The 15343-nt window shown below is 38.4% G+C and overlaps 1 protein-coding gene across 2 annotated transcripts in view; it reads left to right on the top strand.

Moving 5' to 3' along the window:
- PLCZ1 (phospholipase C zeta 1) overlaps positions 1-13282 on the top strand; it is a 72220-nt gene extending 58938 nt beyond the window's left edge. For both annotated transcript variants that reach the window (XM_089303892.1, XM_089303891.1), the window contains 4 exons: positions 2768-2937; positions 8804-8933; positions 11070-11222; positions 13140-13282. In XM_089303892.1, coding sequence (XP_089160018.1) covers positions 2768-2937; positions 8804-8933; positions 11070-11222; positions 13140-13225 — 539 coding nt within the window. In that variant the 3' untranslated portion in view covers positions 13226-13282. The remainder of the gene's footprint in view (positions 1-2767; positions 2938-8803; positions 8934-11069; positions 11223-13139) is intronic.
- Positions 13283-15343: the final 2061 nt, after the last annotated feature.

The following is a 15343-nucleotide window of genomic DNA, read 5'->3' as shown; positions in this document are numbered from 1 at the left end:
TCGGTTGTCTCTTCACTCTCCTGACTGTTTCTTTTGCAGTACAGAAACTTCTCAATTTGATGCAATCCCAATAGTTGATTTTGGCTTTGACTGCCTGTGCCTCCCGGGTCTTTTCCAGAAATTCTTTGCCTGTGCCAATATCTTGAAGGGTTTCTCCAATGTTCTCTAGTAACTTGATGGCGTCAGGTTATAGATTTAGGTCTTTAATCCATGTTGAGTGCATTTTTGTGTAAGGTGTAAGGTAGGGGTCTTGATTCATGCTTCTGCACGTGGAAATCCAATTTTCCCAGCACCATTTATTGAATAGACTGTCCTTGCTCCAGGAATTAGTTTTAGATCCTTGATCAAATATAAGTTGGCTGTAGATGTTTGGATTGATTTCTGGTGTTTCAATTCTGTTCCATTGGTCTATCCATCTGTTTCTGTACCAGTACCATGCTGTTTTGATTACAACTGCCCTGTGGTATGTCCTGAAGTCTGGTATTGTGATGCCTCCGGCTTTGTTTTTCTTGTACAAGATTGCTTTAGCTATTCGAGGTCTCTTGTGCCTCCATATGAATTTCAGCATCATTTTTTCTAGATCTGCGAAGAATGTCTTTGGTATCTTGATTGGGATTGCATTGAATCTATAAATTGCTTTTGGGAGAATGGACATTTTGATGATGTTGATTCTTCCAATCCATGAGCATGGAAGATTTTTCCATTTCTTGGTATCCTCTTCTATTTCTTTCTTTAAGGTTTTGTAATTTTCATAGTAGAGATCTTTAATGTCCTTGGTTAAGTTTATTCCAAGGTATTTGATTGTTTTTGTAGCTATTGTGAATGGGATTGATCTTAGCAGTTCTTTCTCAGTCATGGCATTGCTTGTGTATACAAAGGCTGTTGATTTTTGTGCATTGATTTTATACCCTGCTACTTTGCCAAACTCTTCTATGAGTTCCAATAGTCTCTTAGTAGAGTTCTTTGGGTCCCCTAAATAAAGAATCATGTCATCTGCAAAGAGGGATAGTTTGAGTTCTTCCTTCCCAATTTGTATCCCTTTAATTTCTTTTTCTTGCCTAATAGCTCTGGCTAGAACCTCCAGAATTATATTGAATAGCAGTGGTGAGAGTGGACATCCCTATCTGGTCCCAGATCTCAGTGGAAATGCTTCCAACTTTTCCCCATTCGATAGGATGTTGGCTGTGGGTTTTTCATAGATTGCTTTGATTGTATTGAGGAATGTTCCTTCCAAACCCAGTTTGCTTAGAGTTTTCATCATATACGGGTGTTGTATTTTATCAAATGCTTTCTCGGCATCTATTGAGATAATCATATGGTTTTTCTTCTGCAGTCTGTTAATGTGGTGTATCACATTGATTGTCTTGCGCACATTAAACCATCCCTGCATACCAGGGATAAATCCCACTTGGTCTGGGTGGATGATCTTTCTGATGTGTTGTTGCATTCTATTGGTGAGAATTTTATTGAGGATTTTTGCATCTATGTTCATCAGGGATATTGGTCTGTAATTCTCTTTCAGTGCTGCATCTTTTTCTGGCTTAGGAATTAAGGTGATGCTGGCTTCATAGAAAGAATTTGGGAGGATTCCCTCTTCTTCGATTGTTCTGAATAGTTTGAGAAGAATTGGAGTTAGTTCTTCTTTAAATGTCTGGTAGAATTCAGCAGTGAATCCATCTGGTCCTGGGCTTTTCTTTGTTGGGAGGGCCTTTATTACTGTTTCAATTTCTGTCTCAGTTATGGGTCTGTTTAGGTTTTCGATGTCTTCCTGGTTCAATTTAGGTAGGTTGCATGTGTCCAGGAATCTATCCATTTCTGATAGGTTTCCCTGTTTGCTGTCATACAAGTCCTTGTAGTAATTTCTGATGATTCTTTTTATTTCTGTGGTGTCTGTTGTTACATTTCCTTTTTCATCTCTGATTTTATTGATTTGTGTCTTTTCTTTTTTTAGTTAGTTGGGCCAATGGGGTGTCAATTTTCTTTATTTTTTCAAAAAACCAGCTTCTCATTTGGCTGATTTTTTGTAATGTTTTTCTTGATTCAATCCTGTTGATTTCTTCTCTGATTTTAATTATTTCTCTTCTCCTACTAGATTTGGGTCTGGTTTGCTGTAGGTTTTCTAGATCCTTGAGGTGAATTGAAAGCTCATCTATTTGGTGCCTTTCCAATTTCTTAATGTAGGCACCTATTGATATAAACTTTCCTCTTAACACTGCTTTTGCTGTGTCACATAAGTTTTGGTATGTTGTGCTGTTATCCTCATTTACTTCCAGAAAGTTTTTGATTTCTCTTTTGATTTCTTCTATGACCCATTGTTCATTCAGGAGCATGTTGTTCTTCTGTATTTTAACACTGATCGCTCTGTGTATTTCTCATTTCCTCCCGAAGTGGCAACCATACCTCTCGGTGGTTAGAATAGAGTTGGCATCTTCACTTCCTCAGTTTAAACTACTCGTGTTCTTTATCCTCGTATTTCTTGAATGTTACTAACATAGACATTGGCTGTTTCTATAATCTATACTGTGTGCCATTTTGATTTCTGTACTCAAACTTTATTGTGATCTAGTTTACAGATTAAACATGGCAACTCAGCAACACATGTTAATATAAATGTGGCAAGAGGAGGATGTTAAATGTCTAGAATTATTAGGCTAATGATACTTTTTAAAAAGGACATTTAAAGATACTTAATCAATGATTAGATTTCTGTAAATTTTCAACTGTATCTTCTATTTTCTGATAATGTTAAAATACTTCTTTCTTACAGTGGCCTTAAATTTCCAGACTCCCGGTTTACCTATGGACCTGCACAATGGGAAATTTTTGGATAATGGTGGTTCTGGATATATTTTGAAACCCCAATTTCTAAGAGATAATAAATCACAGTTTAACCCCCATAAAGCAAATGACAGTGATCCTATTACACTTACAATAAAGGTAAGATAAATAACATTTTATTTTGTCTTATTTTATCATTATATAACTTGATAATGTGCATTAATATTTTGAATGTCATGGGTTTACTTTAATACCTTTTAAATTTATGTTAATCTTTACAGTTGAGAGGTATTTCAGTACCTTTCAGCATGTGACAAATATTTTTCTGTTGCATTTTCATGTGACTGGTTGCCTACTTATAAATAGAAATATTAAGGCTAAAGTTTCTTTTAAAGATTTTACTTATTTATGCATTTAACAGGTAGAGTTACAGACAGAGAAAGGGAGAGACAGAGAGAGCGGTCTTCCATCTGCTGGTTTACTCCCCAAATGGCCACAAAGGCTGGAGCTGGGCTGATCTGAAGCCGGGAGCCAGGAGCCAGGAGCTTCTTCCAGGTCTCCCACGTGAGTGCAGGGGCCCAAGGACTTGGGCCATCTTCTGCTGCTTTCCCTGGACATAGCAGAGAGCTGGTTTGGAAGAGGAACAGCCAGGACTTGAACCAGCGCCCATATGGGATGGTGGCACTGCATGTGGCGGCTTAGCCCACTACGCCACAGTGCCGGTCCCATGGCTAAAATTTTGTTCTCTCAAAGATTTATTTCTGTTATTCTACTGTATTTAGGCATTTAATGCTATGATAAAGAGATCTGTGTTCATCCCTCTAATCACCGTATGTACATGTTGCCCTTCCCCCGACACACACCTTAGCTTTAAGTAATTTTATCAAAAAGTCCTAGAAGTTATTTTCTTGTCATTAGTTTCCAGAACTGGGCTTTTGTAGTTCAGGATATTTTTTTCCTTATGTTTCTGGGCATTATTTGATTTCTTAGAAAGAAAAGTATCCATATAATTTTTCCAGTAATTCCTCCATGTCAATTTGCGCCAGTTTTATCATGTTCCCATTTCTTCTGCATTTTTGACTAGCTTTTAACATTCATTCTCTATGCTGATAATTCAGTCTCTATTTGATGTTATTCTTTACTGATTTTAAGGTGGACATGAATTTTCTCTTGCCTTATTAATTTATCCTACAATTATTATTCACCTCATACTGTTTCCTTCTTATTTCTCTCTCTTATCCAGCCTTCTTCCTCCACACTACTGTATCATTATTTCATCTTTCATCTCTTATGCATCCTGTGTAATTTCATTAAAAGCAGTAGCAACTATCTAGAATTTCTTGTTTCCATTACTTTTCACAACATTTTTTCATTCTTCTATTATCTAAGTGCTATGTAATGGAATACTTTGAAAAACCTCTAATAGCTTTTTCTTTGTACTTAATTATGAGCTATCCTATTGTAGACATGACTGTACCTGCTGTTTGCTAACAAGTAAAGGTGGGCACGGTGTCGTTGGTCCCTCTTTCTCTTTAAAAAGTTGCTCCAAGATTCATGAAAACCATTTCAGATCCTGATTTGGAATTTTGGTCAATATTTACATTGCTATTTATGGGTAGGTTTATTCTATTTGCTGTTACTACTTGATGAAGCTTTGCTGTTTTGCTTGCTGTAGAGAGATTTCCTGCTCTGTATTACCTGACTGGTCTAGCGCATGCAGTGCTAAAGCTTCTAGAATGTATCTCTCCCATATGACTCTTCTTTTCTCAACTCCTTCCTCCACTTTTGTAACATCACAGGGGTTGGGACATCGCTCTCATCTACTTCAGACTGAGCCATTTTATCCCAGCTGGAAATGGGAGGTTTAAGAGCTGTTGTCCAGAAATGCATGTGGAAAGAGGATCCTGCAAAGAAAAACAGGCCTGAAATTATCCTGGCCATTGCAGGATATCTGTGTGGCTGTGTGGCCTGGCCAGATATCTGTGTGGCTGACTTTTCTCCTAACTCTTAGGGACTTTGTGACATTCAAGTAAGAGCACGTAGTAAAGAGCAGAAATCGCCTGCCACACTGGATGCAGTATTGACATCTTTGATTATTTGATACACTTTCTTTGAACTGGCAATGTATTGGCCATTGAGCTTATTTAATTTTTTAAAACTTTTTTCTTTACTTATTTTCATTTTTATTTGAAAGGCAGAGAGACAAGAGGGAATGGGAGAGACAGAGGGAGAGGAGAGAGAGAAGAAGGGGGGAAGAGAGAGAGAGAGAGAGAGAGAGAGAGAGAGAATGAATGTTTTCCAGCAAGAGGGTAGGCCAGCCTGGAACTCCATCTGGGTCCCCAGAATGGGTGGCAGGGTCACAAACACTTGAGTCTTCACCTATTCTTTTCCTGGGTGTGCATTAGGAGGAAACAGGATTGAGAAGTGGAGCCAGGACTTAAACCTAGGAACTCTGATATGGGATGAGGGCAATCTAAGCAGCACCGTAACTTCTGTGACAAACATTCATCCCAGAGCATATTTTTTGTTACTAAAAAATGTTACTATTATTTTTGTGATTTTTTATAATTGCTGTAATAAGAAGATAGGATGAAACAGGCACCTGTATGATCTCTTCTTACGCCACACAAGGCTCCCTCTGTGCTTCTGAAACTCTGCTCTTCTGCTCTTTTCCCGCAAAAGGCCGAGAGCAATACTCCTGATTTCCTAAGTGATTCTTCTCATTTCTGTTGGTGAGTGCCTGTTTTTATACATGCCTCTAATGTATCTATGTTGCATAAATTGTTTAATCAACTCTCATTTCAAACTAAATATTCTCCTGAGGTTCATTTTTACATTCATGGCTCAACCAACTGCAATGCTCAAATCTTCTAACTGACTTAATTTGGAATCTAGAGGAATATAGATATATGTAATATTAATTATATATTATATATATTTAAAACTTAAAATATTAAAATTGAATATTTCTTACTTGTCAAATCTACTTTTATATTTATGTGTCAGTGAATGGTACAATTCATCCACTCAATTAGCTCAGACTAGAAAACTGGGAGCCGTTCTAATATTACACATCTCCTTCCCTTCCTATGTCCAATCCATCTTTAAATGCTGCTCTTTTCTGCTCCTGTCATCCGTATCCTTTCTCTTTGCCTGACTCCTTCGCTGCTGCCCTATTTGAAGAATGTACTACCTGTCATCTAGTCTACTTCTTTGACTTCCTAAGGGATTTTCAAATAGCCTGTCCCAGCTCTGTGACCCTTCCCCTGCAATTCAGTGTTATCATAGCTCCTTAATACTCACATCTGTGTCCTGATGATTTCCCTAGCCTATCTCACACCACTTTTAGCCTTTCATCCAACTCTAGGACCACATAGAATTAGGATCCCTCTCTGACATTGGTTCACCTCCAGAATTGCATATGCTGTTTCCTCTGACAGGACTATTCTTCCTTCTCCTGCCTGGTGCTTTCTGACCCACTTTTTAAGAATTAGGAGCCACCTCTTTCTGAAGCCATTTGCTTGGCTAGGTTAGTTGTGCTTCTCTTCTGGCTTTGCTTTGTTTCTCCATAGCACTATGCACTCACTGATTATGGAACCAGCCATACTGTATTATAATTTAGTCATCATTTCTTGTCTTGCTCCTAGACTTGACTGAAGATCCTTCAAGGGTAAGAGCCATGTTTTGTGGAATCCTTATTCACAGTACTTGACACAAAGTATGTGCTCAGTACATGTAGGTTAATCAAATGAATGACTTCTGTGTCATGCTGAGAAGAGCAAAGAGAACACATATGCTCTCTTATTAAGAAGTGGAGGTGAGAGCTAGCTGGTGTGCATAGATACTCACAGTTGCCGCATGTCTGTATTCAAGAGTCTCATGTTAAGATGTAAGTGGCTTGGGGTGAAACAGGCAACTCCTGCCCCCAGCCTTTCAAGTCTTACTTTTTCATCATTCTAGGGAGCTTTGTGATTACTCCATGATTTTCACAAATTATTAGTTGGAAATCACAGGCCTCATTTGACTATTCGCTCTCTATGTCCCTGACGGATGCTTTCAACTTTCCTAGTTTACCCTTAGTCATCTGTTCTAACCCAGTTGTTTCGAATCATGAAATCCATAGAACCACTATCTGAATTCCAATTATTATGCCTAAAGCCAACGGGGGAAAACTGAGTTTCTCTCCTTGACTGCTGATGGTTTTCTTTGCTATGATTCCTGCTGCAAAGGCTTTGCAGATTAGAATGGATAAATTATTTGATGAATATTCTCTTAATTTAATTTCACTTCTCATATTCAATGATGCTTTTTAATGTTAGACATTTTTTTGTAATAAAGTGCACAGAAGCTGAATCTTATCCATTTTGGCAAGAGTCTGCTGTCTGAGACTTAGTATTTAGTTGATAAACTGATATTTGATGTGAGTGTGGTGCATGTCTATGGTCAGTGTTCTCTCCATTGACTCATGTCTAACGGTGCTGATGGATTGACTTCCACTCCATACTGATTTTTAAATATCTGCACTGTCACTCTAGTTTCCAGCTAATACAATAACATGTGGATTTAGGAAAGGAGAAATTACATATTAGAAATTTTACTGTTCTGTTTCTTTTTCCTTTCCATCCATCTCTCCTCTTTTTCCTTCCTTCCTTTTTGCCAATATTGTTCATTTGTTCCTCTTTATATAATCTTTAAAAATTTGGATTATGTCTCAATTTTTATAACTGCATATTTAGGCTTTTAACTTTCATTTCTTACCCTAAATAGGCACATTGCAAACAGTCTTTTTATGTTTATTTTGTTCATTATTAAAACAAATGTTTGCTTCAGTGATTAGCTTGGCTATTTAAAGGCTAAGGAAAACGCTTCTGGGACTGGCATTTTGGCATAGCAGGTTAGGCCTTCACCTGTGATATGGGCATCGTATATGAGTGTTGGTTCAAGACCCAGTGTTCCACTTCCCATCCAGCTCCCTGCTAATGTGCTTGGGAAAGTAGGGGAAGGTGGCCGAAGTGTTTGGACCCTGCACTCATGTGTGAGACCTGGAAGAAGCTCCTGGCTCATAGCTTTGGCCTGGTCTAGTCCTGGCTGTTGCAGCCATTTGGGGAGTGAGCCAGCAGATGGAAGATTCTCTCTCTCTCTCTCTCTCTCTCTCTCTAACTCTGCCTTTAAAATAAATACATTGAAAAAGTAAAAATACTATTAATACTTTGTTAAGCATCCTTTTGATATTCAGGCCCTAATATACATGTGAAATCATTGATTTTGTCAGACTTAGGTTACTTATTATGACAATATGGATAAGAATGGATACTGCAAAATTCCATAAATTAGTCAATTGTGTATTCTACCACCAGAAAATTATATGTGGGAAATTATATAGTGCTTTTTAAATTATATTTATTTTTCAATAGAAAACTTTTATTTAATAAATATAAAAAGTGCAACTTTTGGATTATAGCAGTTTTTCCCACAATAACCACCAACCCACCTGCAAACCATCCTATCTCCTACTCCCTCTCCCATGCCATTCTTCATTAAGATTCATTAAGATTCATTTTTAATTTTCTTTATATACAGAAGATCAACTCTATACTGAGTAAAGATTTCCACAGTTTGCACCCAGTAATATTCCCATTATTTTTTGGTATTTTGCTATATATAACATGAATTTTAAAATAGTCTGTTATCAGAGTAAAAAACAGCCTGAATGACAGTATAGAGTGATGTCATAAATGTTTTTAAAATAGAAATATATATTAGTGCATTCTAAACCTTAGACATTAGATTCCACTATAATCACATTTCAGCAAAATGGACTGATTTAGATGTTTTCTTCATATTTATCTACTGAGACTTGAGGATAAAAGCTTGAATTTTAAAATTTTCATTATTTTCCATCGTTCATTTGTGTAGGAACTGACTTAGAGTCTATTGATGATTTTGGAATTCAGAATTTTATTTTTAAGTTAAGTGGTGATGCGTTTAATCTCCTATGTTCTTGTATTCACATGCATTTGTGCAGATCATCAGTGGGATCCAGTTGCCTCTAAGCAACTCCTTCACTAACAAAGCTGACACCTTGGTGATTGTAGAAGTTTTTGGTGTTCCAAATGATCAGATGAAACAGCAGACTCGTGTAATTAAAAAAAATGGTGAGCGCCTAGTATATTGCATGGTACTTGCATTAGACTTCTTGTTGGAAAGCTTAAAAATCACCTTGATAGAATGCTTCACACATATTTATTATTCATAAGGCAGAAGTTTTGCATTATGCTCAAGATAACCAAAATGTTTTATGCTGCAAAAAGACAATTTGATTCTGATGAGGTTGTTTAGGTATATTTTCAGATTATACTCGCAGAAATTTATCTGACCTAAAAATTATGTTTTTTTTCACTTAACCTCCTTTTTATGTTCTCCCTCATGTTGCTGAATTAAGAGTGACATTTTGACAGCTGCAAATCTACTTAGCTTCTAACCTCTACATTAAATTTAAAAACTTATGACTGTTCTGACACAGTGTATTACACATTTTTACCTCATTGAATTATTTTAGATCAAAGGTCTATAGCTTCTGAATCAGACTAAGGATACAGTAAAAACCGACTGATGCAATATTTAGATTCATAATTCATTCACCTTTTCCAGAAGGAAATGTAGGATTGGAAAAAATGACTTTGGAAAGATTCTGATGTTTTATGTAATGCAGTACTGGAATTGCCATTTCTTCTGAAAGCACTAAGGAAATTAGAAAAGGTTAGGATCCTGGGTTTACTCCAACTCAGAATCATCTTGGAGAAGACGCTTGGAACTGATTCTTAAGTCTGGAATTTCTTTGAGTGGATAGTCCCAAAGGATAGTCGACTTCATTGCAGACTAAATGGTACTAGCAGAGGAGCTCGTAGAATTTTATTAGTTTTTTTCCTTATTGCTGGATAATTTTTAACAAGGTCCACAGTCTGTTTGCCTTGTATCCCCTCAGATACTCTCCTCTAGTACAGATGGTCTGGAAAAAAGATTCAGAGGCTTTTGCTGACTCATTCCTTGTTGTCAGTGCGAAAGCTTGTTGGTGATGACTTGCTGCATTAGCTGGTACCCCTTAGAGTTGAAAGCATATAAGAATGGCGATTTGAAGAAACAGTAACTGCTATGTTAGGAAGCTTGGAGAAACCTGCTTCTTGTTCCCTTCATCCTTGACTTGAATCATCATGATGCATGATCGTGTGTGTGTGTGTGTGTGTGTGTGTGAGAGAGAGAGAGAGAGAGAGAGAGAGATACAGAAGGGAGGCAGAAGGTGTAAGTAATGATGTAGGATTGGAAGAGATGAGCCAATTAGTTTGCTATTTCTGTGGGCATAGGATGCATCTGGGATTGCTTTCTTGTAAATGTATGCTTATGAACTACAGGTACACCATAGAAAATAAAGATAGTCACAAATTCATCAGTGCTCCTGAAAAAAAAAAAAAGCTATTCACATAGCAGGTATAACATTTCCTTTGCACATGAAAAATAGTACATATTATGTCTCTCCCAGTATTTGAGTCTTTATTAAGTAGAGTGTATTTTTGGATGTAGATTTCTTGTCTCCATTGCATTATGCCCTAATTTGGATAATCTGAGTCCTGTTGTGACACACTTGGATTTCTTGCTTGGTGAAGGATTAGTTTTTTTGGGTCAATGTATTTTTCTAGAGACCAAGATTATTCAGCAACTTTGTCAAAAACAGATCAAAAACTGACTTTAGAGCACTCATTATCTAATTTTCAGTCCGACAGCTTGTATGGAGGGCTTCCTGTGAGAAGACCTGGCATAGAAAAATGATGTTACTTAACTGCATGGTATCTCAATGTCTTTGCTAGGGGAATGTCTAGGGCACATCAGTTATTTTGCATGATTCAGCATTTCTGTTCTGAACTTGGACTCCTTGTGTAGGAGTTCCTGCTCTGCCCCCTTATGTCTATGTTCAAGTATGTGAAACCATGAGGAAATAGCGTGTCATCTGTGTGACTCAGTTATGAGGGGGTAAATGGGGATAGAATTGGTCTTGATGGAGTTATTGTGGAGAGTAAATGAGATGATTTAGTAAAATTCTAAGAACACAGCCTGCCTGCAATGTAAACACGCCATATGGTTGGAATCATTCCTTTCATGAGGTACATTAAAAATATAAGTGCTCTAAGGCACAAGTTATTATTATTACTATGTTGAAAAGAAAATTTTGGGAAGCAACTATTTCCTATGTTTCCCTAAAAATTGTGATTCTTTATATCTGTCCCTTTGTATTTCAGCTTTTAGTCCAAGATGGAATGAAACATTCACATTTATTATTCAAGTGCCAGAACTGGCATTGATACGTTTTGTTGTTGTTGAAAATCAAGGTTTAATAGCAGGAAATGAATTTCTCGGGCAATATACTATACCACTGCTATGCATGAACAAAGGTATGCTCCTAAAAGTAAGCCATTGTACTAACATTTAAATACAACTTGACTTTATCAAAGACACAGTTTGATATGCATACAAATGGGATGCAAAGGAAATTTTATGTATTGATACATTTTCTATCCATGAAATTATGGCAAAGAGTTCTCATGGGAAAGGTAGGGTAAGAGTGGGGATTGGCAGGAAGACTAATTAGACAAACTTGGCATGCATAAGAATTTCTTTACATGAATTGTGGTTCTGGTCAGTGATGAGTAACCATGACTACCATAAAGAATGAAGGGTGGTGATCCGACAGAGGACAGGTCATTGACTCAGTCTTTCTTCTTGAGAAGAGAGTGGTAGCCTCAGTCTGTTGTCTCCTGATCCTTCCCAGGATTGTCAAAATGTTGCATAGTTATCTTTTTAGAGTGGTTTATGCTGTACTGCCAAATATATATATCATGCATTTATTTTTCTTCTGTAATTATTCATTTGAGAGGCAGAGAGAGTAAGGGAGATAGAGAGCTCCCATCTTCTGGTTCATTCCATAAATGCCTATGAGAGTCTAGAGCTGGGAACCTATTCCAGGTGCCCCACATGGGTCATGGAGAAGGAATTCCTTAAGGCATCACTGCTGCCTCCCAGGACCTGCATTAGCAGGAAAGTGGGGTCAGAGCGTAAAGCCATGAGTCAAACCCAGGCACTCTGAGACATGGGCAATGTAACCAGCATCTTTCTCACAGGACCACGTGATTGCCACTCGCTTTCCGACAGCATCCGAGCTGTTTCCAGTAAAGAGTCTTCCTGCAGCAGAGTGTGGTGACCAATTTTTGAGCATGCTGCATTCTGAGGATGGAGAAACAGGGACTAGTTGTTTGTTTAGTATTGGGCATTAGGAAGTCATAATTCAAATAGTACATATAAGAGATCTTCACAAAGTTTATGGAAAACAGAAAAGTTTAGTTCGGTGCAAAAAATTTGAAATCCACACATAAAAAAACAGTTTTTGACAAGTTCATAAAAATATTATTAAAAGGTAAATATATTTGTGTGCAAAAGGTTTTTTTTTTTTTTTTTTTTAGTTTTAAGCTTTTTAACCAGTGAGAGAAATGCTCAGGAGAGTAATGGCAACTTTGAGGGGAGAAAGAGAGGTCTAGAAGCTAAGTTGGGTCCATACCAAGCAGAGAGCAGCCAGGAGTGAGCCAGGTGGAGCAGGCAAGCAGGCAGGAAAGGCCACATTCCCAAAGGCGCTGGGCAACAAGGGAGGGGCCCACCGGGTTCCAGGCCTTTTATCCACTTCCAAAAGGTTTTGAAGTCTGTGCATGCAGAGAGGGGTTCGTAAGAAGTTTGTGGGAAATGTACATTATGAAAAAGTTGTACATGGATTTCAAAAATGTTCATGTCAAAATTAAGTGCCTTTTAAAATTATTTTCCTGTGAGCTTTCTGAAATCTTCTTGTATTTAACTTTTGTGGGAAGTGAATCTACAGGATAGAACTATAATTTTATAGTTGGTGTATTTATTTATCAGAGACACACACCCACACGGAGACAGAGAGAGAGAGAGAGAGAAACAGAAAGAGCTCCTATTTGCAGATTCACTCCCCAAATGTCCACAATGGCTGGGGCTGGCCAGGCTGAAGCCAGGAGCTGGGAATTCAATCCATGGCTCCCTGTTTGGGTGTCAGGGACCCAAGTACTAGAGCCATGGCTGCTGCCTCCCAGGGTTTGCATTAGCCGGAAGTGGACTCGGGATATGCAACCCAGGAACTCTGTTGTGGATGCAGGCATCTTAACTGCTTTGCTAAATAGCAACCCCTGTAGTCATAGATGTTAATGTGTGCTTAGTCAGATCCCCATTCTCAGTAGCACTCTTGGGGTCATCACTGATTGACCTGTTTTTCTTGTACTAATTAGATGTGATTGCTTTTATAGGTTACCGACGGGTTCCTCTGTTTTCCAGGATGGGTGAGAATCTTGAGCCTGCTTCACTGTTTGTTTACGTTTGGTATGTCAGATAGCTACTAACAGTTTCTGGCACATTGTTAGTTATGCATCACAATAAAACAGCCAAAATGAATATGCATATCTCTTTTTACACTTACAGCAGATAATTACTTATAACAAAAAAGAAATATTAAACTAATTCATTCCAAAATATACAAAATAGAGCAGTGGGAAAAATAAAACAGAATCCTGTAGAAGGTCCTGACCTGGGTTGTCTCCTTGGTAACCACTGGTCTCCTGCCTGTGTGCTGGCAAGGCTGCTCTTTTTTTTTTTTTTTTTTTTTTTCTTTTTTGACAGGCAGAGTGGACAGTGAGAGAGAGAGAGAGACAGAGAGAAAGGTCTTCCTTTTTGCCATTGGTTCACCCTCCAATGGCCGCTGCGGCCAGCGCACCGCGCTGGTCCAATGGCAGGAGCCAGGTGCTTCTCCTGGTCTCCCATGGGGTGCAGGGCCCAAGGACTTGGGCCATCCTCCACTGCACTCCCTTGCCACAGCAGAGAGCTGGCCTGGAAGAGGGGCAACCGGGACAGAATCCAGCTCCCTGACCGGGACTAGAACCCGGTGTGCCGGCGCTGCAAGGCAGAGGGTTAGCCTAGTGAGCTGCGGTGCCGGCCTCCAGACTGCTCTTTCACCCTGCATATATCTTTTTAAATTAGAAGTTACAACATTTTAAAATATGTCTGACTGTAGAAGATATGTTGGCCAATATTTGGCAATATAAAGAGATGGGAAATCTCTGTTTTAACTTCAAGATGCCCACTGCTGCATATTTTGGTGGAAAAAAATTAGATTGCCAGGCCCTTTGTGCCCTTTTCTAACCTGGAGGGTAATTAGCCCCTGAATTCTCCGGCTAGTTCTTAGATGCTGCGTGCTAGATTTGGTACCCTGTAATTATACAGACATTTTTATGAATGCATATGAAATTGATTTGCATTTAAACTTTATTCAGACTCTGTATCTACAAATGAGATCTACTAGGTAGACTTACATGCTTGGATCTTGACTTAATTTGCACCATTTCTACTATTTCTGTAACTGTAGTAAATATACTTTCAAGATTATTTCATGGTCAGAGATGAGATTCCTATGGTATATTTGTATAGGACTTCTCATCACCAGTAGGATTTTGCTTTACTAAAATGTTGTGTAGAAAACATTTGGGACCTTAGTAATTACTCTTAAAAAACAGGAATATTAACACTTATTCTACCACATTGTTCCATGTTAGTGATTTGAAAGGACTCAGCAAAAATGGTTGACAGAGTGTGGGAGGGTGTCCTCCAAAGGTATTTATTGAAATTGAATACAGATTTATAAATAAAGTAATTAAGGTGACCATGTGTTTGATATGTAGACTAATGTATTATCTCTTGATGACCAGAAAATACAAAAGGACCTGTTCAGCATGTTTTACCATTAACAAGTTTACCCTCAGCATCAAGTATTTGAAATTAAAATAACCATTGGGTATTCAAATCCCCAAGTTATAAGTAGTAAGGTTATGCTAGGTTAGTCAGTGTATAATCTTCCAGATTGTCCCTCAGGGGAAATCTAGATTTCAGAGCAGGGTACATTCTTCCCACTGGGATGCACATTGGGAACAATGAATTAATTGCTCCTGTGGCAGCAGGTGTGTTGTTCAGCCCATTGACCCACGACTTTAACTTACTCTGATTTCCTAAGGTCTTTTGGAGACCTGTGATACCACTAGATTGAAAGACTTTTATCAAGCGAGTTTTTTTTTTTAAGTTTTTTTTATTTATTTGAAAATCAGAGTTACAGAGAAATGAGGAGAGAGAGAGGGAGGGAGTGAGAGAGGGAAGGAGGGATAGAGAGAGAGAGAGGGGAGGAGAGAGAGAGGAGGAGAGATCTTCCATCTGCTGGTTCATTCCTCAGATCGCTGCAACAACCAGGCAGACCCGAGCCAGGAATTTCATTCCGCTCTCTCACATGGATTAGAGGGGCCCAGTAACTTGGGCTATCTTCCACTGTTTTTCCCAGGCTGTTATTAGGAGCTGGATTGAAAGTAAAGCAGCTGGGACATGAACTAGGGCCCTTATGAGATGCCAGCATTACAGGTAGCAGTTACACCCACCATGCCACAACACCAGCTCCATCATCAAGTGAAGTTTT

The sequence above is a fragment of the Oryctolagus cuniculus genome, chromosome 9, assembly GCF_051225735.1.
Source record: "Oryctolagus cuniculus isolate XC-2025 breed Fujian yellow rabbit chromosome 9, ASM5122573v1, whole genome shotgun sequence".
Classification (NCBI taxonomy): domain Eukaryota; kingdom Metazoa; phylum Chordata; class Mammalia; order Lagomorpha; family Leporidae; genus Oryctolagus; species Oryctolagus cuniculus.
The sequence above is the reverse complement of the archived record's forward strand: the minus strand, read 5'-3'. Positions and strand labels throughout refer to the sequence as shown.